The sequence below is a fragment of the Dichomitus squalens genome (genome assembly GCF_000275845.1).
Source record: "Dichomitus squalens LYAD-421 SS1 unplaced genomic scaffold DICSQscaffold_24, whole genome shotgun sequence".
In the NCBI taxonomy this organism is placed as follows: domain Eukaryota; kingdom Fungi; phylum Basidiomycota; class Agaricomycetes; order Polyporales; family Polyporaceae; genus Dichomitus; species Dichomitus squalens.
Genome location: NW_006766906.1, coordinates 177551 through 200610, shown reverse-complemented (window position 1 = coordinate 200610; position 23060 = coordinate 177551). Strand labels below are relative to the sequence as shown.

The following is a 23060-nucleotide window of genomic DNA, read 5'->3' as shown; positions in this document are numbered from 1 at the left end:
CGTCAACACCGCAGGACATGTGCAATTTGACACATTGCACACGGTGAAGTTGGGAACCACCAGTTCCACATGAACACCGTCTACTTCCTGGAAAGCCTATTTCATTACTATTAGTGGTTGGGTCCGCTCCCATCAAGTGAGACAGCTCAACCACATTGCCCACCATAGATGAAATCCATCAAACTGACTTCGACGATGCCAACTCCACTCAACGAGCACATACCGAAATAGCAGAGTATCAACCTACATAGCAGGCCAGTATTGCTACAATTTTAGCTCGGTGTCCAAGAGTGCTTCACTGAGAATGCGTATTGATACCGAGAGACGCCTGCCGCAGAACGCGCGCCTCGAGGATGATTCGAACAAAAGAGCGTCCTACCCTATCAGGTCGGCGAAACGTGCACCATGCGGTCCAACCCCACTATCGTGGGCCGCGTGTTCATGCTCACGCATGCAACAGTCCCTGTGGTCTGAGCCTGAGCAGTCATCGGGAAATGTGAAGGTCAACACGCCGCGCCGGGGAGGGCTGATCTCCATATTTGGTACGAAACTCAGTGCAATATCTTATGTAATACAGGAATTAGAGTTTCATGGAAAGCTATCCGACTGAATACAGAAATATCCAAATCTGTGTGAGAGTGCGCGTGGCGCACCGATCACAACACAACCTGGCCTCGCGCCCATGTCTCAATCAACCACCCATGTGGTAGGTAGTCCTTTTTGCCCGAAGTGACCGACGAAGATGTCTGTGTGGAGACAGTGTAGAACCCAGACCAGTGCATTGAGATATCGTTCCACCTCTCCGTAGGCATCGCATCCGGACTTCATGTTCCCCAACTCTAACCCTGCCCTCTCTTACGCAAACTATTTCCTCCCAGGTTCTTCACTTTGTGTCCACCTGGCTCTTGGAACCTCGTGGTGGTTAAGGGAAGATACGCTGGGACCGGAACACACGCCACTATCTAGACAGATGGACAACACCCCGAGTCGACAGACCAGATCGGAGAGCAGCACCCGGTCCCTCATATAGCCTCAACGCCACATGTACAGCTGTTGCACATCTGTCCGGGCTCCAGCACCACACTTAGCCTCCGTACCACGATGGACCCAGAGCTCCCACACTACGCCCGCACACACTCTACCACACTACGCCGAGACCGCCGGACTAGTGCGGGCGCGAATTCGTTCAGCTCCAGTCCCTCGCTGTCTACCCGCACGCCGGTGGAGCATTTATATCATCTCACGAGCTCAAAGGGCCGCCCTTGGTTGACTCTCAAGGTAATAAGCAATGCACCGGCATCTACCTTTCTTCCGTCTTTCTACGAAGGCGAGCCGATTAAGGGTTCTGTGACGCTGGACCTCACGAAGGAAGAGTCTATCAAAGCCATCTCTGTACAGGTGAGACGAGCCCTCAGACATGTCGTGGGGGCCCGCATCGGCATTGGGGTCAAACATTGCGCCGGCCTGCGGTAGTGGTCCCGTGTAGGCCTTAGAAGGATGCTTGTCACCTTGGCTGACTCGACGTGCTATGTAGGCCATCGGTGAGATGACGTCCTCGGTCACAGAAATCCTGAACTTTGTGCAAGTATCGGAAACTCTGTGGAAGTCATCCGCGCCCCCAGAGCCGTCATCCCCGAGCGGGAGCCAGAATGCTAGCAAGCTCGTAGGGGAACATAGTTGGCCATTCTCATTGACGTTGCCTCCCGTATGCCAAGTGAGGCTGCCGACTGCCACAGCAGAGACTTTTCCCCTTCCGGGTTCCTTCTCCGAACGGCTAGCAAGAGTCCACATACAGTATCAAGTGATCGCAACCGTTCACCGGAGCCGATTTCGCGTAGACAACAGGTACGTATTCTGTCAAGCGTCTTCCCCACATCGCTCCTTCTTGCTGACTCTCGCGGAAGTATTAGCACCATCATTGGCTATATCCCCATTATTAGGCCAGAGGCGCCTTCGATAGCGCGACAGATTGCCTACCTCGAGAATACGCCATTGCCCGGACCGGAAGCCGATCCAGAGGGATGGCACTGTCTTGAGCCGCTCCAAGTTCGAGGCTCTGTCTTCTCCACGCGCGAGGTCGATGCGAAATGCACGGTGCGTTCACAGACGGCCCCGTACCATGCGTTCCTGAGCGTCTTCTGTACCCATGTTCACGCGCCGCAACGATCTGGGCTGCAGTTTGCATTAGCCAAGCCGGTACGTGCCTGCCCTTCACGTTATAGACGCGATCGTGGTGCACCCTGACACGGCCGATCGCGCCCTTCCAGCTCACCTACACGCGCGGGAGCGTCATTCCATGCCTGATGACCGTGGAGACGACCGATCCCCAAGCCCTGGATCTGCTTTCCTCGCCGCGTAGCCTCGTTGTCCGATTGTTACGGCAGATCGCGACGGGTGAAGCTTCCCTCTCTGTGACTCCACTGGGCGGAAAGAGGCTTCCCGGCCTTGATTACGAGCGCGCAGTCCAGGGGCTCGCGACCGCCGTGTGGCGGCCTGACAGCTCGCGGAACCCGCACAAGCGTGTCCTACATGGCGAGATCCATCTCCCTTCAATGCTCAAGCCGACCTGTCACCTAGGCAAGTTCGAGCTGACCGTGAGTGTATCTGCTCCAGTGGATTCTCCCGCGTTCACCCAAGGTTTCCCGCATGCCATTGTGGCGCAGTATTCGGTCGCGGTGTACGCGCCCAAGGCGGTAGCGTTCCAACCGGATGGTGACGCTGAAGCGGTTCTTCAGCAGCTACCTGTGGTCATTGGGACGGCGTACGCGGCAGGGCCCAGGCCAAGGATTTATTCGCCTCCAGCATACGACGACGCCAGCTCAAGAGCTTCTGAATTTCTCATCTTCCGCTGATCGTAGCGCCCATGGTGCTTGCCAATCCGCAGTTTAGGCATGTGTAATGAAATACCGCCTTCCTACTGTACTTTTTTAGTGGGTTTTGGATTGTCTATGGTAAGAAACGTACCAAACACGCGTCTACGAGATCTTACTCGGCCTAGCTGCCTGACTCCTACGGTAAGGCAAACCGCTGTGACTCGAGACATGACGTGCAGCTGCGCGTGCAGGGCGACGCCAAGGAGGCGTTCAAAGCGTTAGATTTTGCAGGTAAGGAGCACGAACCTTCAACCGACTGATTTGGCAGGCTGATTTGAACGCTTCGTGGCAACTACTAATTTGGACGATGTCTGTTCTACTTCTACGTCTACTTAGTCGATGCACTCTGAGGTGTCATATCAGGTGGGACTATGAGACATTATGGCTCCATTCCAACGACACGACGAAAGCCTATCCCCACGGAGGTAGTCCTCGCACGCCCGACACGCGAAAGCTCATTGCTTTGCCCTGTCGTCGATACCTCCTGGGTGACACTAAGCCTCGTGGACTACGTTCTTCCCAGGGTTACCTGACGACCAGCATCAACTATTTTCACAGCAGTCTTTGTGGATACACAATGAGATTACATGACGTTTCGCCGGTATCGGAGCATCCCTTGCCGCCGTGATGGGGCGGTGTTGCAAGACTCTTGTCGGCGTCCGTTTCCCTGACCTCAGCGTGCCATTTGACTTCATCACGGCGAAGCTCCTTCCCGCAGATCTAGGAGGCTTCTTTTGAGTTCGGGAAGGACTTTATCCTTCGCTTCGATGACTCAGTCGACATATGTCAGGAAGTACAATACGTTGGTACAAGCGTCCCGTGAGTCCTGCCCTCGCTAGTTTGAGCCAAACGTCACCATCTGAAATCGTTTCCTTCCTTGACGAGTCTGGTAGGTCTACTAATCACCATATGCGCCTCGCTTGCTGACCATAACAGGCACTTTTGTTTCGTCGTCGTCGGATCTTGAAATTTCCTCCATAGCCAGGGACGAGGATTGGCACACGCCCGAGCACAGGCATGAGCGGAACCGTTTTGGCTCCTTAGCATCCCGAATGTTAACGCCTGGACACAGAAACCAGAAGGCGGGTGTGTCAAGCTCGCTACGGCCGCTCAAATGAAGCGCTTTCTGCTCTATACATATAGGCCCCAAGGCCTTGCAACCTCTCATTATCCCTCTACTTGATTTCGTCTGCTCTATTCCATTCAGATCAACACCATGAGCACTCAGGTGAGGGCCACGCCGCTTCCATGATGTTCAAGTGTCAAAATCTAACTGTTATGCAGGCGGGAACGAGTCAACAGCCTCAGAATCAAGAATCCGATGACGATGTCTACGACATGCCCAGGACACCTCGTCGTACTCCAATGGCCTGTCAATTTTGCAGAGGTCCACACAAGGGATCTTCGCTTGTTTGGCAATAGCTGACATGGGTGGTCACTAGGCCGCAAACTGAAATGCGACGGACGCCAAACTTGTGCCAACTGCCAAAGAAGAGGGATTCCATGCACCTATGTCCCGATGCAAGTCCAACTTCCGGTTGTTGATTTCTCAGTCCAGGCTAACCCGATCCTTGCTACCAGTCCGAAACAATAACCAACCTGACTCGCGTCTACATCGCTTTCTACCATTGCTTTCTACAGTTTCGATAGAGATTATAAGAGCCATAACTCAGTACTATAGATAATCACCTAATAGAATCCTTTCGCAGACGAGTTAGAGCAAGGGATCCGGGCTCCTCATTGGTGGGGAACGGGGGAGGCGCCGATTCAAAAATGCTAGCGAAAAGACTCGAATGCGTTGCATAATATCATATTTCTTCTCCGCGCCACAAAGCCCCCGCCTAGTAGATCTCATCACCCGGTTGGATCTCACCCAATGAAGTATCGTAGGAAATTCCTTTTGCCGGTTATCGAGACCGGCATCAGGGAGTTTAGATCGTCGCGGAGGAGCACCGACGTGAAGATAGCGACTGGAGAGATTCGCGGAACACTTAATGATCGGGGCCACGACAGGGAGGCAGGGGTAATCGGACTTACTAAGGTGTTCGATCTTTGTTTGGTACGACTCTCGTTGTCCGATGAAGTGGAGGAATGCAGTGAGCGATATCCAAACCTTTTTGAGACAAAGCAAGGCCTTGTTAGTATTCGATGGGATGCTACAATGCGAAGGGTTACGTTAATATTGACGACGGGGAATTGATCGAGTATCTGCGGGTGGGAAGTGAGCTATGGATGACAAAGAAAGGCAATTTGAATACCTCAAAGGCTTCATCGCGGCTGGTGATCTGCGCGCATTTCGCATGCAGGGAGCTAGGTATGACAGGGTCTGTCAACGACTCTAGGAGCCGAAGAAGCGTATCCGCGAACGCGAGCGTAGTTTTAGAGTCATTCTGGGTCACTTCTAAGCTGAATTCTTCGCCTGTATCGAGGTCCTAGAGTGACTCTTAGAGACCCGATGCGCACCGCACAAATGCTGTATCCATACCTCGCGGATTCGTAGCACAAGTTCCTCATCGCCGGGCGTCAGGAACAAGCCGTCCTGAATCCGCAGTCAGTGAGCAAGGGGCTCCAAGTCACACGGCAAGAAGCTACATAGCTCCTTACCGTCTGCGTCCCATTACTCATGAGCCAATTGATAAGCCGCATGATCTCCCGGGGCGCGTTGACGCTTTTATCCTCAGGAAGGAGGTCGCTCGGAGCCTGGAGTGCCCTAACGGGTCCCGGAAGACGCACGAGCCATGCGATACTTGTCGCAAAGCAAGTACGGTCTGAAGCCGCAAATCAGGGGCACGCCGTGAGCAAAATGTTAACATGATGTTACCGTAGTCTCCCGATACGGCCACAAAATAGTCTCTTCCGAGCGCAGTATGCAGGACAAGCGTGTCCTCAAGGCGCGCATTGCCGAGATTGAGCTGTGCTGCTGTTGCGTCATCCACATACGCAGTGAGAATTATTTCTGTCTTCTTTCCAGGTAGGACAAGGCCCTGAAGAGATGGGATAGTGTTTGATAAGTATGATTTGGTATATAGTGGGTTGAATACAAACAGCCATTGCTTCGATGCGCAGCCAAGACGGGCCTGAGAAGGGCAGCTGTTCAGGCGTAAATCTCAGTAGGGCACTGCGCGGACTCACAAGCATCCGCAGCAAAATTCTGAGAGACGAAACGGAAGGCACATGGCACCTGCGCGAGGCAGTCAGTAGCTGATGCGGGCGTAACACCGCGGGTTCTAACACCTTCCCAATGTTTGCGACTTCCAGGGTCCTCGTCACAGTGCGCTTGTGGCTGAAAAAAGGTTCTGTCAGCACTGCCATGTGCCCGGCATCGGATGACGAGATTGTTACTGACCCTATCCGTGCAAAGTCGATTATATTGGGTGTTACTCTGAGTCGTGGTCGCTCTTCCGCGTACTCTATTCCTGAGACTTCCCGCCAGACGCGCTGCATAAACGACTCGTACTCGGCGACGCTAACGGCCGGTCCCTACACCACAAGCGGTTCAGCATTTGCAATCGGGAAGCCTCGGATGTAAATGTCAGGCAAAGGAGCGGAAAGGTTGCGGCGACTGAAAGAATAGGATATCACCTCGAGCTCGAACGCTGCTGATACTGGTCGATGGTCGCTCATAGTGATGGCTGGATGGCTCGTGTATGATTCTTGTTTCACGACCACTGCCCTGGAGGTCATGTGGAGGATACGATCTGTCCAAGCAGGCTTGCGCCTATGGTCATGCGACGGGTATAGATTTAAGACCCGTGCGAGAACCGCCAGTAGGCAGAAAGACGCACTTCATGTCATAACCCAAACCATCGGTGAGCATGCCCGAACCGAACCGATATGAACTGGGAACAAGCAAATAGTAAGCTGTTGAATCCACCGCTACATCCGCGACAGCGTCTCCGGAGAACTTACGGCAAATGTGTGATCGGACGCTCAATAAAGCTATCAAAGGCCTTCTTGCTCCTCATCGCAGTGGTCAGCTGCGGCCAACAAGATCCGTTAGCGCAGTGACGCACATTGAATACAATTTCGAGTGAGACCTGATCAAACCTTCGCAAGACCCTGAAGTTCTCGTCCCGCAGCTCATAGTCTGCCAGCAAGCTCCGTACATCTGCATCTGGTAACAGAAGTCGGTAGTTCAAGTCTGGAGGCGTCGATAGGTCTGAGCGCCCCGTCGCACTCAGCGGGATTAGAATAAGGTCTTACCACCCTACAGCAATCCCAATCGGATGCAGTCAGCGTCTCGCCGACATGCACACGGAACACAGGACTTCGGAGCGCACTCACTAGCCAGAACAGAGCATCCGCATCGAAGATGCCAAGCGGCACGGCCGCTGGAGTGTACCAGCTCCCGGTTGAAGCAATATCATCCCCGGAGTTAGCATAATCGAAAACAAGCCTCTTGCATAGATCGTGAAAATCGACGTTGCGCTTCTCGTACATTTCATCAAAGGCCGCGAGATGCGCATTCACGAAGGCGAGGGCGGTCGGCCTGCTTTCCGACCCCGAGCTAGCGGGCGGTGACGGTGACGGCGTGAACGAGACGCGGATCGCTGTCGCCCCTTTGTTGCCCTGAAAGGGGAAGGTCAGGTCGTGTGGGGAAGAATACCACTGCACAAGAATAACCATTATCCCCATTATCCCCGCCCCTACGGAGGCCGTCCGTACATCAGTGAAATTAGGCCGGAGGCGCTTCTTGACGATTATAACCAACAACATGCCGACCAGTTGTTTAGATGCGAGCTGTGAGAGCGGTGTCAGCGACTCGGAACAAGCTAGGCCGAAGCCCCAGTATCGCCACAGCCAGGAATGTGTCTGGGCGCTCACCTTCTCGTATAGGACAGCTTTCTCGCCCAATCCCGCGAACACTGCCATGCACCAATTGTCCTCGCGAGCCGTCCCGGTTGAATAGAGCAGAGCCTCTGCTGACAAGTCCAGTTCCTGGAAACCTAAAACCAGCATGTCGGGATCACTAGGGTCTTCAGGGACATCCGGAGGTTGGTCTGAAACAGTCGTGTCCTCAGATATTGTGTCCACGACAGTAGCACCAGAAGCACTGGAGTCTGACGAGGCAGCCAACGAGCTTGAATCCGGCGGTATGATTCCCGAAGGTATTGTGTTGCCAGGGTCTATGACACCTGGAGTGGGATGATGTTGATGCCAACCGCATGAGATCATGAACGTAAACACCAACCCAGCTGCTCCTCTATAGGGTTCTTTCGATCTTCGCCAATTGACAAAGGTGATATCTCCTTCAATGGCGGAATGAGAGCAGATGCTGGCAAGGTGATCTGGTCGCGGACCCATGCCGATAAATCTTGCGAAGGGAGTTTACCATTGACATTGAACGTGCCAATACGGATCCTGCGAAGCATGGCAATTAGGTTCATATTCGCGAATGCGGCGTCAGGTAGAACGTACTTGAGCCTGGCCTTCTCCCCGACAGCAAAAATCTCTTTCTGCATCCTTTCACGGAGCCAATCTTCGCGAATCGCCTCAATGTCGGAGAGATCGCTCCCGGGCACGCCGGCGCTTGCAGGAGACAAACGGGCATGAACGGGTATCTGCAACTTCCGCAAATCAGGAGGTATTGAAGAAACTGTTCAAGCCGATCATCAAAAACTTCATCTCTATAACGGACAAAAAACATACGAAGCGGCGGGACAGCGTGGTCGGCGACGTAGGGCGCTATCCAAGCAAAAGGTTCGAAGTCGTAATCATCATCCGTTTCTGCCGCTGAGCAGGATGTCAGCCCATCACGTAATCCGCGGGAGCGACAACTTACTGATAGCTTCTTTCAGACGTCTGCACTCATCCAGAAGGAGACGAAGTCCTTGGGTATCGGTTGTGTGAAGGGTGACGGACGAAAATGGGGTATCTTCTCCAGGGTTAATAGTAACGGTGAGCTCTGAGATTCTGGTCAGATAGTCTGCAAAGCTATCCAAACGTCCTTTGTGTAATGTTGGCTACTAGTACTTCTCGTCACTAAACATTGAGGTAGATGCGTGCCCGTTGTCACGTACGGGAAAGAGAGGAAAGACCGCGCAGAGACCCTTTCCGGACTTTCCGTGCATGCTCCAAAGGGTGTGAGGACTTCCCCACGGGGTCCCATATGTCCTCGCCACGAAGCTCTCCATATATTCCTGTCACTTCGCGTTGCTTTCAAGTTCGCGGACACGCCCTACTCGCCACAAGGTTCATCGTCAGGGTATCGCTCTGTTCTGCATGCGCGTGGAAAATGGCATCTCTTTGCTACCTATGCGCATGATGAGACATGAAGCGCGCATGGAGAAAGGGGCTAGGTGTATACGAGCTCAGATGATAGCTCAAGGCCGCATAACGTAGCGCTTCGCGTGAATGCGAGTAATTGTACTGTGGAAGGCCCACCCACTGTCTTCTGGGACGAGTTTCAACATAATAAATGACGAGACTGTTGAGAACTGATGCTGCTCATGAGCTCTTACACAGTACACCTGTGATGATAATAGATGTGGCAACGGCGGAACAACGTTACGAGCACTACCAACAGACGTCTACTTCGCTAAATTAGCGAGAGAGACACCCCAAGATCCAACTGACAGTCCCGAAGCATCTCGGACACAAGGACGAGGAGGTCCGTGTTGATTGACTTTGAACATAGACATACCTGTTTTCGGCTGGTCCAAAGCAAACGTGCTTCCCGGCGGCGGCGACGACAGATCCACTGTGGTCTGACGAGGCTGAGCCATTGATATCGAGAAGTTGTGCAACACAGGGAAGGCGTGCTCCACAACGTATTCGTCGGGTATAGACTGTATGCGCGGTGGTCTCTGCAACAATACGAATACGCTACGAGTGGAAACGCGTCAGTTACCGATAGCCCAAAATGGTCGGTGATACGTTCGTAAATGCAAATAGGCACAACCACAAGGACCACAAGCACACGTTTTCGTCTGTCGTCAGCACCTATGTTGAGCCGGTTGCGATGGAAGGAGCGACCCCGACAACAGAAGCCCTCCGACGCAGCTGTGGCTCTCGGACACAAGCACAGGACGTCTCGTTTCGTGCACGCCCATAAGTGTTTCACCGTCCCATCCATCTGCCCAACCAGGACTCGAGAAACACATATCGCTAACCTCTCGACGCTATAACTTGTGGAGGTCGCCCGTCCGCGCAGCGCGCTCCGAGCACGGACAAACGGTTTTGCCGACAGCGTCGGATGTACGCACACTTGCGTACCCGTCGTGAAGGCCACCGCCTGCTCTTCTGCGCTCAGACCAGTTCCACGTAGGAAACCCGTCGAGGACATCACCACGTACTCGACTGTATGCGGACTAGGCCCGCAGCCTGGCGAAGCACGGCTCAATATCGCATCGCGTACGAACCACATTCAGAGAAGCGATACGCCCAGACAGCCACGCCCATGGACATCTCAAACGCGACGCCAGCGTCGGCCACGCCGGGGGCTTCTGTAGGTGTCAAACAGCACCAGGCGCACAAATCCCCAAAGTTCTTGTCGAGTTGTGCGCCTTGTGATCGGATGGGTGGCCCGTTTCATTGTGAAGAGTCTGAGGAGGGGGCGTTTGACGCGTGGCCTTGTACGGCAAACAAGCGTTCACAGGACCACGTTGAGGGCACGACGGGTATATGCACGTGTGAGTACGCGCAAGGTCCGGAAGATCGTTCAGCGCGCGATCGGGTCCAGGAGGCCCAAGCCTCTGAATATACTCTTGTGAGCACCTACACCTGCACACGACGCATCCCTGCGAAACCCCGTCCCCCCTCCTCACGGTCAAGTTCTGCACTTCTACTCACGCAGTGCGGCCACATGACCCATGGTGTACTTCCATCCGTTCACAAACGACATTCCAACGCAACTCAGGCAAATGTGCAGACACTCACCATCCCTGCTCGTGTTGGCCGTTCGGCTGTAGATGCGAGACCAAGGCGAGGATCTTCCTCCTCGGCACGGGAGGCTCGTGTTCGGACACCGTCCAGGTCTCCGAGTCGGCGTCGGCCCTGGGCGCCGTCCGCGCGTCGATCGCCACCTTGACCTCCTCGGTGGGACGGATGATGTCCTGGGCAACATCGGTGGGGCTCCTTACGGGCTTCGACATATTCGTGTACAAGTTCGCCAAATTTCACGGTCCGGGATAGTTGTGGACAATAGCGGTCGTCAAGGTCGTCGTTCCCAGTCAGAGCGTCGAAACCAAGAAGACCTAAAGGATAGGATCGTTCACAAGCCGAGAAGACGAAGCTTAAGGAACTCGCCGACAATAGTGAAGACAGACGTTCTCGAGCAGCGAAGCCTGCTGCAGGAGGGGTGTTCCGGGTCCCTCAGCGCAGGTTACCGAGTTTCCAGGTACGAGGGCGGCGTCTGCCGGATGGCGACGTTGAGGCTTCCCACGTTTCCCCGCATAGGTCATCGCCGCGGTTGGGTCACGATGACCTTGCACGGCTCCATTCTTCGCCCCCATTGTGACCGCATTCACCCGCGTCCGCACCGCACTCGACAGCCATCCTTCACCACTACAGCATCCATTCAGCCGCAGGGAGATAGCCGACATGACATACGGCAGCAGGGCAACATACAGAAGGGTGATTGACGTGTTCAGGGGAAGCAGCGACCGTGACTGCGTAGGAGCCCAGAGCAGGTCGAGTGTTCACGCGATGGTCCAAAACTGAATGGAGGGCACTAGACTGGGCGGGACCACTAGAACACTTGTGTCACCTCGCGCGCGGCGGCAGCTTCGAAAGTCCCAGAATGTGACACCGCGCCCGGACACGGGCTCGCTCCTCTTTGGCGACATCTGTAGTCACGCGAGCGAATGCTCGCGAAGGTGACCGGGGTGGCGCAGCACCAGACCCCACTCAGTATATAACTCGCCCGACTATCCGCCCCTCTGCTTTCACACCACCATCACCGTTTTAGGGTTTACTTGTCTCGCTCTTATCACTTCTACACTCGCCTTCAACACACTTGTATACCTCGCACATATCACCATGACTCGTACCGAGCGCGCATCTTACCCTGACGCCGTCAACAAGGACCGTTCGCAGGCCAAGAACGGCATGGACAAGCGCATCCCCAAGAAGGGTGCCGGCCCCCACAACTGGGGTCGTATCGAGGATGAGCTTGAGATCGAGCAAGCCGCTCTTCAAGATGAGGAGGCCGAGTTTGAAGAGGCGACAAGTACGTTCCCCTTGTTTCCCTCGTCGCTCTGTTGAATGGGCGCATGGAATACTAAATGCGGCCATCCTATCTCAGGCGCAGTCTCTGTGAATAACGATGCAGAGCGCCCGGCCCCTCAACGACACGGGAGCTCTCTGAGTCCGGAAGAGGTTCAGCAGGGTATCGAGTTCCGCAAGAAGGCGTTGAAGTCGCCTAACACCGACCTTGGGTCTATCGCGCGCACAGCACCGGCACTGTCGACGTCGCCGAAGTACGACGTCCCGGTCGTGACTGATGCCAACGTATGTATTCTCACCCTCGTTGCTCTCGGATTTGGTTCATTGACTAGAGTTGTCCAGACCAACAACCATGCTTAAGTTATTGGGCATGAAGGGCCACATTCTTGACCGCTGTCGCAAAGCAAAGCAATCCAAGTATCAATGTAACATCTGTAGCACTACGCGCGTAATAGTATTGTATTTGTGTACGGAATCCGAATCTCGCTTCGTCTAACTGAGCAAGTCATGCCCGGATGCCTCTTTATGTCTTCAATGAGTCAAGGTGAGTGGCGTCACTTTGACTTGCTACCATCTTGCTCGCCCCTAAGCGCCACAGTAGTAGCTCTCAGTACTGGCTCCGTACCTCGCACGGACGACCACTGCAGGAACGTACCAAGAGTCTACAGGGCGTTCAAACCTTGTCGTTCGCTCAGTTCACCGCGCGCCTATCGCGCGCCTGTCTACCTGGATTCAAGGGACGCATATCCCCATTACATAATCTTTCATTCGACACCTGGGCAAACTAGGCGCATCATCTACCTGTTCCTTTTACCGATCATGATGCTTCTCACGTTCATCTCGAGTCCGACTAGAGGTGCGCCCTCCTGGGTCCTGCCCATTTGTATTTACCGGAAGCTGTGCCTCCCATGTGAGCTGCAAGCAAAAGGTCATCCAACCTTCTTTCCAAATCCCCCGCTACTCCTTCGCTGCCGTCTGACATCGTCTCCTCGTCTGGATGGTATCTCAGAGCTAAGACACTATATGCGTTGGTCCGTACGGCAATGCCCTTATCCAGCATTTTGTCCGCCTTTTCATAGCACGTCACGGCCTCTGACTAGATATCGATCCACAGATCTATAAACGATGCGCCTGTTAGACACCGTGACGGGACAGTTCGTTTCTGGATGCGAACCTGAATACACAGTATACGCAATCTTGTCTCATACATGGAACCAAGAGGAGGGCGAGCAGACGTACAAGGAGCTGAAGAAGATCCAGAAGCGTTATCCTGCCGGCAAAACACCTCAATGGGTACGGGATGGGGAATATCCCGGTGTCCTGCCTCCTGCCTCGTCCTTCATTGATCCTTCAGGAAGGTTCTCCACGGCACCTGTAGCTGCGAGCCCATCTGGTGTGCTATCGTCAATGACATCCTCTGCTCATGAGATGCTCTTCCCCACCGAACGCACAGCGCTCCTCGGTGATCGCACGAGCTTGCTGGAAGAAGGCGCTATCCCTTCAGAATCTCCCTGTACTCCACGAACACTGGAACGACTGCGACTCGATCGGTCGCTCAAGAGGTTATGGCGAGCGCTCCTCCTCATCCTCTCGCCTGTGCTGCGACTCATTCGCTGCCTTTGCGATCTCTATCTTTACCCCGTCCCCGATGATCTCCAGCCAACCGCAGCACAACATCCGAGCTCTCCATACACCCCTCGATCCCAACACTCCCCACACCTCGTACTGGAACCATTCGCGATTTCCTCGCGATCCATAAATGACTTCATGACCGCAGATTCACCTTCCATATGGGACGACCATGACCTCTCACCCAAAATCCGAGGGGCGTGTGCCTTCGCACGAGCGAACGGCATCGCGTTCATCTGGATAGACTCCTGCTGCATCGACCAGAGTAGCAGCTCGGAGCTTTCCGAGGCTATCAACTCCATGTACTCCTGGTACGCGGGGGCGGTCGTGTGCTATGCATTCCTCGTCGACGTCCCGCCCGGAGAGGACCCTGCGGCCCCAGACTCGCGGTTCCGCGAGTCGCGCTGGTTCGAGCGCACGTGGACGCTCCAGGAGCTCATCGCGCCCCGGATAGTGATTTTCCTGTGCCAGGACTGGAGTGTTCTTGGGTCGCGGGATAGATTGGCCGACCTTGTCGAGGATATCACTGGCATCAGTCGCGAGGCTCTACTCCGGGAGAAGTCGCTCGACGAGTTTTCCGTTGCCCAGCGGCTCTCCTGGGCCGCCAATCGACAGGCGACTAGGCCTGAGGACACGGCGTACTCGCTGCTGGGACTCTTTGACATACACCTGCCCGCGCTCTATGGGGAGGGCAACGAGCGTGCATTTCGACGGCTACAAGAGGAGATCATGAGGCGTATCCCGGATCAAAGTCTGTTCGCTGCTGGATCAATCTACAGAGGCCCGGAGACATTGCTACAGGAACATCGGCCGACCACATCCAAGAAGTATCCCCGTCTATACGTCACTCAGCACTGGGAGAACAAAAACATCACATCCTTCTTTGGCGAACTTCCATATGTTTTCGAGGACGGGGCCAAGACGCGGGCGATTGCTCACGAAGAGTTTTTGAGATCGATCGGGCTCTCCGACATACCCCCTGCCCTCGATTACACCTTCTCCTCCTATGGCATTCGCATTCAGCTCCCTGTGATCCCCCTGTCACTTTACCTCCCATCCTGGACGAGATATGATCGCAAAGTGCCCCAAGGCTGGTACCTGGCCATCCTACGATGCGAACACGCCGATCAGCCAGGTCATCTCCTCGGCCGTGTCTGTCGCATCTATTCAGTGAGCTCTGACGTTCAAGTCTTGTCTAGCGGTTATGTCTGTGTTGCAGACCGAGCCTCTCCAGAAAGATACCCGAGGCTATTCGCCTTGTCCCCCGCAGTCATCGCACGATGTCGTCCTCATCTGGAGGTCAGGACATTGTACATGTTTCACCCTGAGCGTCCCGCGGATACACCCGGACGGGCACCACGCACCTGGTTTCCGCGAACACTCAGCTTTCGAGTTCTTGCCAGCACTCGCGACGCCTTACAGCGACACGGATATCTCGTCAATCTACAGGAGCCAGACCAGGACACTCCGAGGTCTCACTTGCTCACGCTCTCCAGCACTGATCACACCATCTCCATACGGTATGATTACACCTTAGATCGGAAGAACTTCGTGGAGGGGCAATTGATCATTGTCGCTCATATCGGACTAGTGTCCAGCACGTTGCTCGCATCTCCCGAGGAGGCGTATAGCGCAGATCCTAGCACAATAACTTGGTCCGACTTCCGAACATGGCAGTCGCTCTCCGAACAGATGGTCATATTTTCTGCCCCGGGAGACCGGAGTTTCGCCTTGAAGCTCGGCGTGGACTTCGTATGGGCGTCGCATTACTCCCTGGTTGTCAAGTACTACAAGGATCCCGATCCTACAAGCCAAAGGGTGGTTTCATCGGACAGCAGCTACATGGCCTCTGATTCTTCTACATCAGACAGCGGCGAGCGGATGCAGGACGATGTGGATGGGTAGGATGAGGCGTCCCTCATCGGCGCTGGAGGCAGCGGTATGGAATGATGGGCGATCCAGGCGTACTAGGCGATGAGGAAACCTCAGGGGGCAGGAGACCACGCAGGTGGCCAATGTGTCGAATTGATGTTCGAGTGCCGTTATTTGATCGAGAACGTGATCCGTAATGAGTTGCACGTATTTGGCTGGTACTGATAATCCCCTACCTCCTATACGAATCATTCCTGCTTGTTCTGTACCTCGCCCCTTCCCTGCCTTGTATCCGACAGTCTCATATATACGAGAGCAGCACCGATATGCGATAACCGTTTACCATCTTTTAGAATATGTGTATGCTAGATATTCGACACTGATTGGGGCAGCAACGAGTTAGTCGGAACCTCGAGGGGCTTTCGGCGTCGCGCTGTGTCGGGACTCGAGGCGCTCCATTCGGTATGTTATTCTCACGGCCGTTCTGTATGCGAACTCCGAGTCTCCCGGCTTGAGTGCTTGTCCTTCCTTCATCCGTGTCTCCCAGCAACCCTGTCTCATACCGTGCCGCCGCCACTCGCAGGGTGTCGGAGACGACTGGGAACGTGCCCGTCTAAGGCCGGTGCAGTGACGCCGACGTGTTCCCGAGCTCGAGTCAAGAACAGCCTCGAGCGCAGCCCTCGGCGCGTCCCCTCCATACCCGCACTTCCGGCTCGCCCGTGGCCGTGACGCTAGTGCTACTGCACTTGAAAGTCTTGTCTGCCGGTGCGCCTCCACGCCAGTTTGCCAGTTTCACAGGAGGGCAATATATACGACCTCGGACAAGCGTGCTACACGGTGTCTCCCTGCCGTCTTCCTCCATCTTCCTGCCCGCCGACCCTGTTGCACTACTCCCCCATCCTTTGCTCATCCCAGTCTAGTACATCCGGTATGGCCTCACACGAACTACTCTTCTTACCAGCACCATCTGACTGAAGATTCGTGTCCACTTAGACATCTAGCGATGCAGCTCTTCAGCGTCTTCCTAACAGTCGCACTCCTCGCGCTGGCCACAGTCTCCGGCGCGGTCCCGCTGACTGACGTGTCTTCCCACCATGTGGCACGCGCGGAACCCCTAGTAGCCGTCAATAGCCCTGCGGTGATCCCTACGCAGAGACCGCACACCTATATGCGGCGCGCCCGGGCGCATCCATAAGCGCATGACACCACGACTCTTCCACGACCTGATTTAGATCAGGTACGCCCGAATTATCCCGCAACACTGAGATGTACGAATTTGACCTTGCGATTCGGGTAGATCATGCCGCTCATGTCTCACGCACGCTATCCTCACGACACTATCGGAACTGTAATGCTCTCGGACTCACAGACCTGTCGCATCTAACTCCATATTGTTGGACTCGCCCTCGCCCACGGACTTGTTTGCCGGACTTCATAGCACGCCCTTGTACCTCTGCTGTATCACGTATGCCATTCCTAGTCGCACTCTGTCGGTACATCGGTGATCGGACGGCACCCTCATGCTACTTTACATCGCTACCTTACGTACTACACCTCCTGTATCCCACACCGTCTCTACCCGTATCCCATAGTCGGACCTACTTGGAAACCACGTCCGCAAGCTGCGTCTTCGGGATCGCCGCCGGGAACGCGAGAACCTGGAGGCGCGTGTGCGTCGCCTGCTCGTACGCGAACGCGAGCGAGACGAGCTGGAACTCGCTGAACGCCGTCCCCAAGAACGACAGCCCGAACGGCTGGTTGGGTCCGCCGGAGCGCGTCGGCTCCGCGGGCGACAAGGTCGTATTCGGCGGGAGGAACCCGAGGGGAACTGTCGTACTCGTAAGTCAGTCGAATACGACGTAACGTCTGGCACCTGCCACGCCGCAAGATGCGGGTGGCACTCACCGGTGATGATGGGGTACCCAGCGATTGCGGCTGGAGTGGACGAGACGTCCGTCGGAAGCAAGAGAGCGTCGAGATTGAACGCCTTCAAGGTCGCGTCGATGCCGCGGGTCGCTCCGAGGTCCTTGTCGGCGGCTACGGCGTCGAAGAATGCCTGGTCGACGGTTGTGTTCTCAGAAGTGATGAATCTGGATGTTTACATACATCGGAATGGTGAGCTTGCCGAAGCGCACAGGAACGAGAGGCGGGCTTACTGCGACTGGTCGGTCCAGAACGGAGGGACGAGCTCTTCGTCCGCATGGGCGATGTTGAACGCAATCAAATCGGCGAGATTCTTCACTCCCGTAGGGACTTCGACCAGCTCCGAGATGTACCGATTGACGTCCACCTGACCACGAGCCAAACTTCAGTGTGTTGGCCGACGAATAGATATATCCAAGCTATACCGACCTTGAAGTCCACATTCAAGACGACAGTCTCGTTGTTCGACGCCACGAACTCGTCAAAGTCCGGGAAGTCCGCTGGGTCGATGATGGTCGCGCCGAGCCCCTTCATCGTCTCGAGCGACGCGTTGAACGCCCCGACGACCACTGGGTCGAGTCCGTCTAGGAACTTGCGTGGTACGCCAAGCCGCTGGCCTTTCAGGCCATCGGCGCGCAGCGCCTGGGTGTAGTCGGGCACGACGGGCGGCTGGGCCAGCGTGAAGTTGTCGCGCGGGTCGCGCCCTGCGATGGCAGAGAGGATGATCGCGGCGTCCGTGACGGAGCGCGTCATGGGCCCGACGGTGTCCTGGTGTTCCGAGATGGGTACCACTGCGCATATATGCATCAACTTCAGTCATGCTTCTACGCACTCATAGATTCGTAGATGAGTTGTCACAGAGGACGAACCTCCGTCCCTAGAGGTTAGCCCCACGGTCGGCTTGATCCCCACCAGGTTGTTCATCCCGCTCGGACACACGATCGAGCCGTCCGTCTCCGAGCCCAGCGCGCCCGCCGCGAGCCCGATCGCGCTCGAGATCCCGCTGCCCGAGCTCGAGCCGCACGGGTCGCCGAGGGGCACGTACGGGCTGCTCGCCTGCCCGCCGCGCCCGGAGAAGCCGGAGGGGACGTTCCCGCGGAAGTTTGCCCACTCAGAGAGGTTGGCCTTCCCGAGGAGGATCGCGCCGGCGGCGCGGAGCTTGGCGGCGACGTGTGCGTCGCGCGGGACGATGGAGCCGAGGAGGGCGAAGGAGCCTGCAGTCGTGTTCATGCCTGTCGCCGTCCGGTGGAGTCAGCACGTCTCGTTTGGGGACTAAGCAGCGTAAATGCGACTGTACCTTCGCTGGCGAGTGTGGCGATGTTGTCTTTGAGAATAATGGGGATGCCATGGAGGGGACCGCGGGCTCCAGTCGTGCGTCGTTCGAGGTCGAGCGCGGCGGCTTGCTCGAGGGCGCTTGGATTGGTCTCGATGACTGCGCGCAGGGTGGGGCCTTGAAGATTCACTTCTTCGATCCTTGCGAAGTATGCCTGTATTCAGATAACCTCATCAATGCTGTGCTCAATCCGCCGAGAGGTGGTGCCACCAACCTTAACAAGGTCGACGCTGGTGAATAGGCCCTTCTGCAACCCATCCTGCAATTCCGTTATCGATGCCTCGTACAGATCAGGGAACTCCAATGCTGCTGATGTCGCTGGAGCACGAGCCGCTTCTTTGGTGAATCCGAAACCAACCCACGCAAAGGCAATGAAGAGGGTGAAAAGAGAAGCTACGGTCAGTCGCATCACAAACATGTCAGAGCTGCTTGGGGGGTTCGCGGCAGGACGAGCACGTCCCCCGTCTGGTCGTCGTTGGACTGAAGGCATCGCCGCAGGCTTCTTATCGACGTTGTGCATATGCATGCAACCGCGCGTGGGATCAGACTTCGAGTGCCGTGACAATAATGGCCCCAATTTTCCCAGATCTAGCGCAGCTGAGAAAGAGGTCCTGTGAGTCGCCTTTTGGAACCGAGGAAGTCAACGTTCTCACCATAGTCGTAGCCATGGTCGAGTTATGAGCAGGAGCACTGGATCCTATCGTACAACTTAGTTGAGCCCGAAGGCATGGTTGACTCGGACATGCTTCGCCAGAGGCCTAAGCGCTCATTGTTTCGTGACTTATCTAGGAGGTATTATTCATTGTTGAACGTATGGACCATGCATGCATAGCGCCGCAGAAACTCGGTGAGGACGAGGAACATTGATGAAGGACTGCAGAGAACCACTTGGGTTTCAAGTTCTCCATCCGTCGCGTGCCAGCAAAGCTTGTCGGCGCTTGGGACTGCCAGCCTTTTATAGACGCACGTATGTAGAGGTTCGACCGCAGACTTGTGTTCATCACAGAGTTCACGACATCAAGTTATGCGATCCAGTACGTCTCGTTTTCTGACTGTGCTGTGATGAAAGGCACAATACATCCTTCCACAGTGTTCCGCTGTTGCCATCCACGGGACAATTGGCATTGCTCGGCGCTGGCCCAGAAATGGCGGACAACAACACGCGTCCGGAAGCGCCTTCCAGTGATGCGGCGGGCCCACGCCTCGACAGCGTGCCCTTGGCCAGGCCTCGAGGGAGGGTATAAAACTGTGCAGCACGCTTCGTGCCGCGTCGTCCATCTCATCTCGTATCCCGAGCATACGCAATTGACGACCTCGATATGAACTCCCCCGGCCGCTCTGTTGCTCATCGCGCACGAACTGATACCAAGTTCCTCATCGAGGCCTCACCCATTGCATCGTCATCGCAGCAACTCTATCGAACTCGCGACAACGACCATACTTCGCGATCCTACCCTGGTAGCTCATCCATGTCGACTCCAACGATGGGTACGCCTCCAAGTCCCACTCTGCAGCCTGAACGGCCTCCTCGGTCACAATCTCCAGACCCTTGGACGCTCTCATCTCCGCAATCCGAGATGCCATCTCCTCTCCGAAAAGCCTTGGGCCCTATGCTCAGCTTGGCGCGGGAAACGAGGGATGAGATATATGCGGACCGGAATGGCGGCCCATACGAGCCCCAAGTTCGTCCCACTGTGTTGGCGCCTGTGGACGACCTCGAGCGCGACGTCCCGCTTAGCCGGCGGAGCTCATCCAAGGCACGCTCTTCCCCCGCATCGCCGCCGACCTCGCGCGCACAGGGGTATCGGAAGTACCACAGTCCCCGAGTCGAGACTGACAGTGAGGGCGACGACAACACCGGAACACGCTCACCGTGGCGCACGCCAGCCGTCGAGCGCATAGATATGGAGGAGCCACGATCGCCTCCTCCACCACTCCCTGCTCTCGGACATATCTCGCGAGGTAGTCCGCGGAGGTCTGCAAAGAATAAAGTCAAGCGCACGAGTGTGGCCCAGCGCCGCCTGATGGACGCAGCGGCCATGTCGTCTGATAGTGGCATCGGGGCCTCCCCTCTGTGCCACAGTCCCCTTGTCTCTCTCCCTCTCCCCGATATCCCCCAATCTGCGTCCGACGCCGAGCGACTGTTCTTCCCGCCAGACCGTTTGATGCACTCCTCGCATCGCCCCACCATCTCGCCCATCCCTTCCCCGTCCCAGTCGCCACTCGCGCTGCAGCCACTCTCGCCCCGTGCGGAGAGTCCGCGTTCTGCGCCTGAGGACACCAGCCACCGTCCGCCGTCGCGTGGCTCGAGCGGCGGGCGGGCAAGCCCAACTGCAATGTCGGCTCCGATTCCGCTGAGCCCGGGCTCGACACTTGCGCAGACACGGCCCGTGTCTCCTTCATCAAACCCGCGTTCGTCCCCGGGCACTGCCGTGAAGGAACCTCATGCGGGCAGCAGCAAGCAGTTCGTGCGTACTCCGTCGCCTGTAGACGAGCCTGCCCTCCGCCACTCGACGTTCTACATCGAAGACGAGCTGATCATCCTTCGGGTGAGTACCTCCATATACTGTGGTTCATGTTAGTTGCCCAGACTGAGAGTGCGCCACTCGCTGCCAGGTCGAGAACACGCTGTTCCGGATCCACCGCTACTTCTTGGAGCGCGACTCGGCGTACTTCAAGGACTTCTTCCAGCGTGAGCTGGTCATGGGGGCGGGAAAGACGGACCGCTCGGCGATCATCCTGCCCGACGTGTCCAAGCGCGAGTTCGAGTGCCTCCTCTACTTCTTGTACCACGGGTATGTCTTGTCTGATTACATCATTTCCACCACGAGAGTTGGTCGTGTAGCTCACCATTGTTCCCACACCCCCTACAGCGCATCCAGCCCGCAGTACGACTCGATCCTCGACCTCGTCCTCCTGCTCTCCACCGCGTCCCAGCTCTCCTTCCCAGCAGCACGCATGCACGCCATCGCCGCTCTCGACGCTGCATCTCCACCGCTCGACCCCGTCGAGCGCGTCTTCCTCGCGGAGAAGTACGGCATCCCCGCGTGGCTCCGCCCGGCGTACGTCGAGCTCTGCTCGCGCGCGCACGCCCTTGAGGACGCAGAAGCGGAGGTGCTTGGCCTGCAGACGACCGCGCGGCTCGCGCGTGCTAGGGAGGCGGTTCTCGAAGAGAAGGTTGCGGAGTGGAAGAAGGCGGTTGAGAGGATGGAGAACGGCCAGGGGGTGAGCAAGGAGGATATGCAGGTGAGGGAGGCGAAGCTCGTGGAGAGGGTCGTGGATGAGATCTTCGCGCCGGATCGGTGAAGATAAGCGTGAGAGGTCTGTTCCAGAGCGAAGAAGGAATTGTGCGTGATCTTGTGTCTCGGGCGGGCCTTGGGATTCTTGTTTCACTATGTATTGCGTAGCCTGTTGTAGCATACCATCAGGAGCATCACCGATCATCCTAGCGTTAGAAGCGGCAACGCGCATTGGTCTTGGACTATATCATCAGAATAGCATTAGCAATACAAGAATTATCATACAAGTGGGAATCCGATGGATAACAAGTAGCGTTGTAGCTTCCGCCCTGCCGATACGGCCAGAACGTCCATCACATTTCTGGCTGGTGTTCTAGATCTAGACTTGGGTCTGTGAACGCATGATTGCATTTTGTACAAACATAGAAGAGAATCATCCTGGTTTCCTTGCGCTTGGATTGGTCTTGGAAGAACACGGCACTACATGGGGGTCAGGGATAGTAAGGTACGCCTTGAAAGGAGGATACATACTCGTCATTGTTACATTTTGGACAGGTCATCTTCTGGTGGGCCTAGAGACATATAGGTCGGCTACTGCCCCTGAGATAATTGTGGTCTGCACGCACCAGAGTGGGATCCGAGCCAAGGTCAGACGTCACGCCAACCTGCTCCCTGCGTCCAGGTAAACATACTCCCGCAGGGAACATGGGAGATACCTCTCGAGTTGAACGAGGGAATGGCCAACTTACCTCGTCACTGTCAGCAAATCATTCCTATACACGCACTGGTTCTCCCCGATCTCGTCATATGCGCAGATACGGCAAGCGTAGACCATAATACGGCGCTGCGGGTCCGCCTTGGGGTAGAGCAAGTTGTTGCACTCGGAGCAGAAGTGGAGAGAGGCCTGCGCCAGAGAGTCAGTAATTGTCTCATTAACGTCCCTTCACGCTCGTATCATCAGACATTCACCATCGCAGAGTAAGGAAGGACTGAAGTGGTCGTGGTTGCGGCGAAAGTCTTTACTCA

General features: G+C 55.8%; 6 protein-coding genes across 6 annotated transcripts; 4 read left to right on the top strand and 2 right to left on the bottom strand.

Moving 5' to 3' along the window:
- Nucleotides 1-1101: 1101 nt before the first annotated feature.
- DICSQDRAFT_64042 (uncharacterized protein) lies at nt 1102-2852 on the top strand (the record flags this gene model as incomplete). The annotated part of the gene is made up of 5 exons (XM_007367294.1): nt 1102-1398; nt 1535-1845; nt 1905-2094; nt 2179-2196; nt 2268-2852. The coding sequence occupies 5 exons, from the start codon at nt 1102-1104 to the stop codon at nt 2850-2852; spliced, it is 1401 nt and encodes a 466-aa protein (XP_007367356.1).
- A 1299-nt stretch (nt 2853-4151) lies between these two features.
- DICSQDRAFT_63986 (uncharacterized protein) lies at nt 4152-4467 on the top strand (the record flags this gene model as incomplete). Its single annotated transcript, XM_007367293.1, has 2 exons — nt 4152-4260; nt 4316-4467. 2 exons carry the CDS (start codon nt 4152-4154, stop codon nt 4465-4467), a joined length of 261 nt encoding a protein of 86 aa, XP_007367355.1.
- A 153-nt stretch (nt 4468-4620) lies between these two features.
- Nucleotides 4621-11217, bottom strand: DICSQDRAFT_138102 (DNase I-like protein). The gene is made up of 24 exons (XM_007367292.1): nt 10752-11217; nt 9517-9698; nt 8656-8778; nt 8523-8606; nt 8292-8469; nt 8065-8234; nt 7698-8008; nt 7497-7613; nt 7154-7442; nt 6911-7014; nt 6783-6850; nt 6659-6712; nt 6456-6591; nt 6220-6353; nt 6108-6156; nt 6006-6054; nt 5919-5950; nt 5695-5857; nt 5478-5641; nt 5359-5412; nt 5132-5305; nt 5049-5081; nt 4911-4986; nt 4621-4843 (listed from the first exon to the last, which is right to left on the bottom strand). The coding sequence occupies exons 1-24, from the start codon at nt 10964-10966 to the stop codon at nt 4743-4745; spliced, it is 3060 nt and encodes a 1019-aa protein (XP_007367354.1). The 5' UTR covers nt 10967-11217; the 3' UTR covers nt 4621-4742.
- A 543-nt stretch (nt 11218-11760) lies between these two features.
- Nucleotides 11761-12993, top strand: DICSQDRAFT_162271 (uncharacterized protein). Its single transcript, XM_007367291.1, has 4 exons — nt 11761-12042; nt 12118-12323; nt 12381-12582; nt 12640-12993. The coding sequence occupies exons 1-3, from the start codon at nt 11853-11855 to the stop codon at nt 12396-12398; spliced, it is 414 nt and encodes a 137-aa protein (XP_007367353.1). The 5' UTR covers nt 11761-11852; the 3' UTR covers nt 12399-12582; nt 12640-12993.
- On the top strand, nt 12992-14429 carry DICSQDRAFT_88679 (HET-domain-containing protein; the record flags this gene model as incomplete). The annotated part of the gene is made up of 3 exons (XM_007367290.1): nt 12992-13069; nt 13153-13302; nt 13864-14429. Coding segments are annotated over exons 2-3 (705 nt in total), but the record flags the coding sequence as incomplete, so codon positions are not given.
- A 1656-nt stretch (nt 14430-16085) lies between these two features.
- On the bottom strand, nt 16086-22939 carry DICSQDRAFT_162270 (amidase signature enzyme). The gene is made up of 12 exons (XM_007367289.1): nt 22784-22939; nt 22661-22706; nt 22566-22606; nt 21669-22514; nt 19010-21590; nt 18760-18949; nt 18332-18694; nt 17892-18253; nt 17696-17829; nt 17445-17629; nt 16533-17367; nt 16086-16467 (listed from the first exon to the last, which is right to left on the bottom strand). Exons 5-11 carry the CDS (start codon nt 19319-19321, stop codon nt 17138-17140), a joined length of 1776 nt encoding a protein of 591 aa, XP_007367351.1. The 5' UTR covers nt 19322-21590; nt 21669-22514; nt 22566-22606; nt 22661-22706; nt 22784-22939; the 3' UTR covers nt 16086-16467; nt 16533-17137.
- Between the last annotated feature and the right edge of the window lie 121 nt (nt 22940-23060).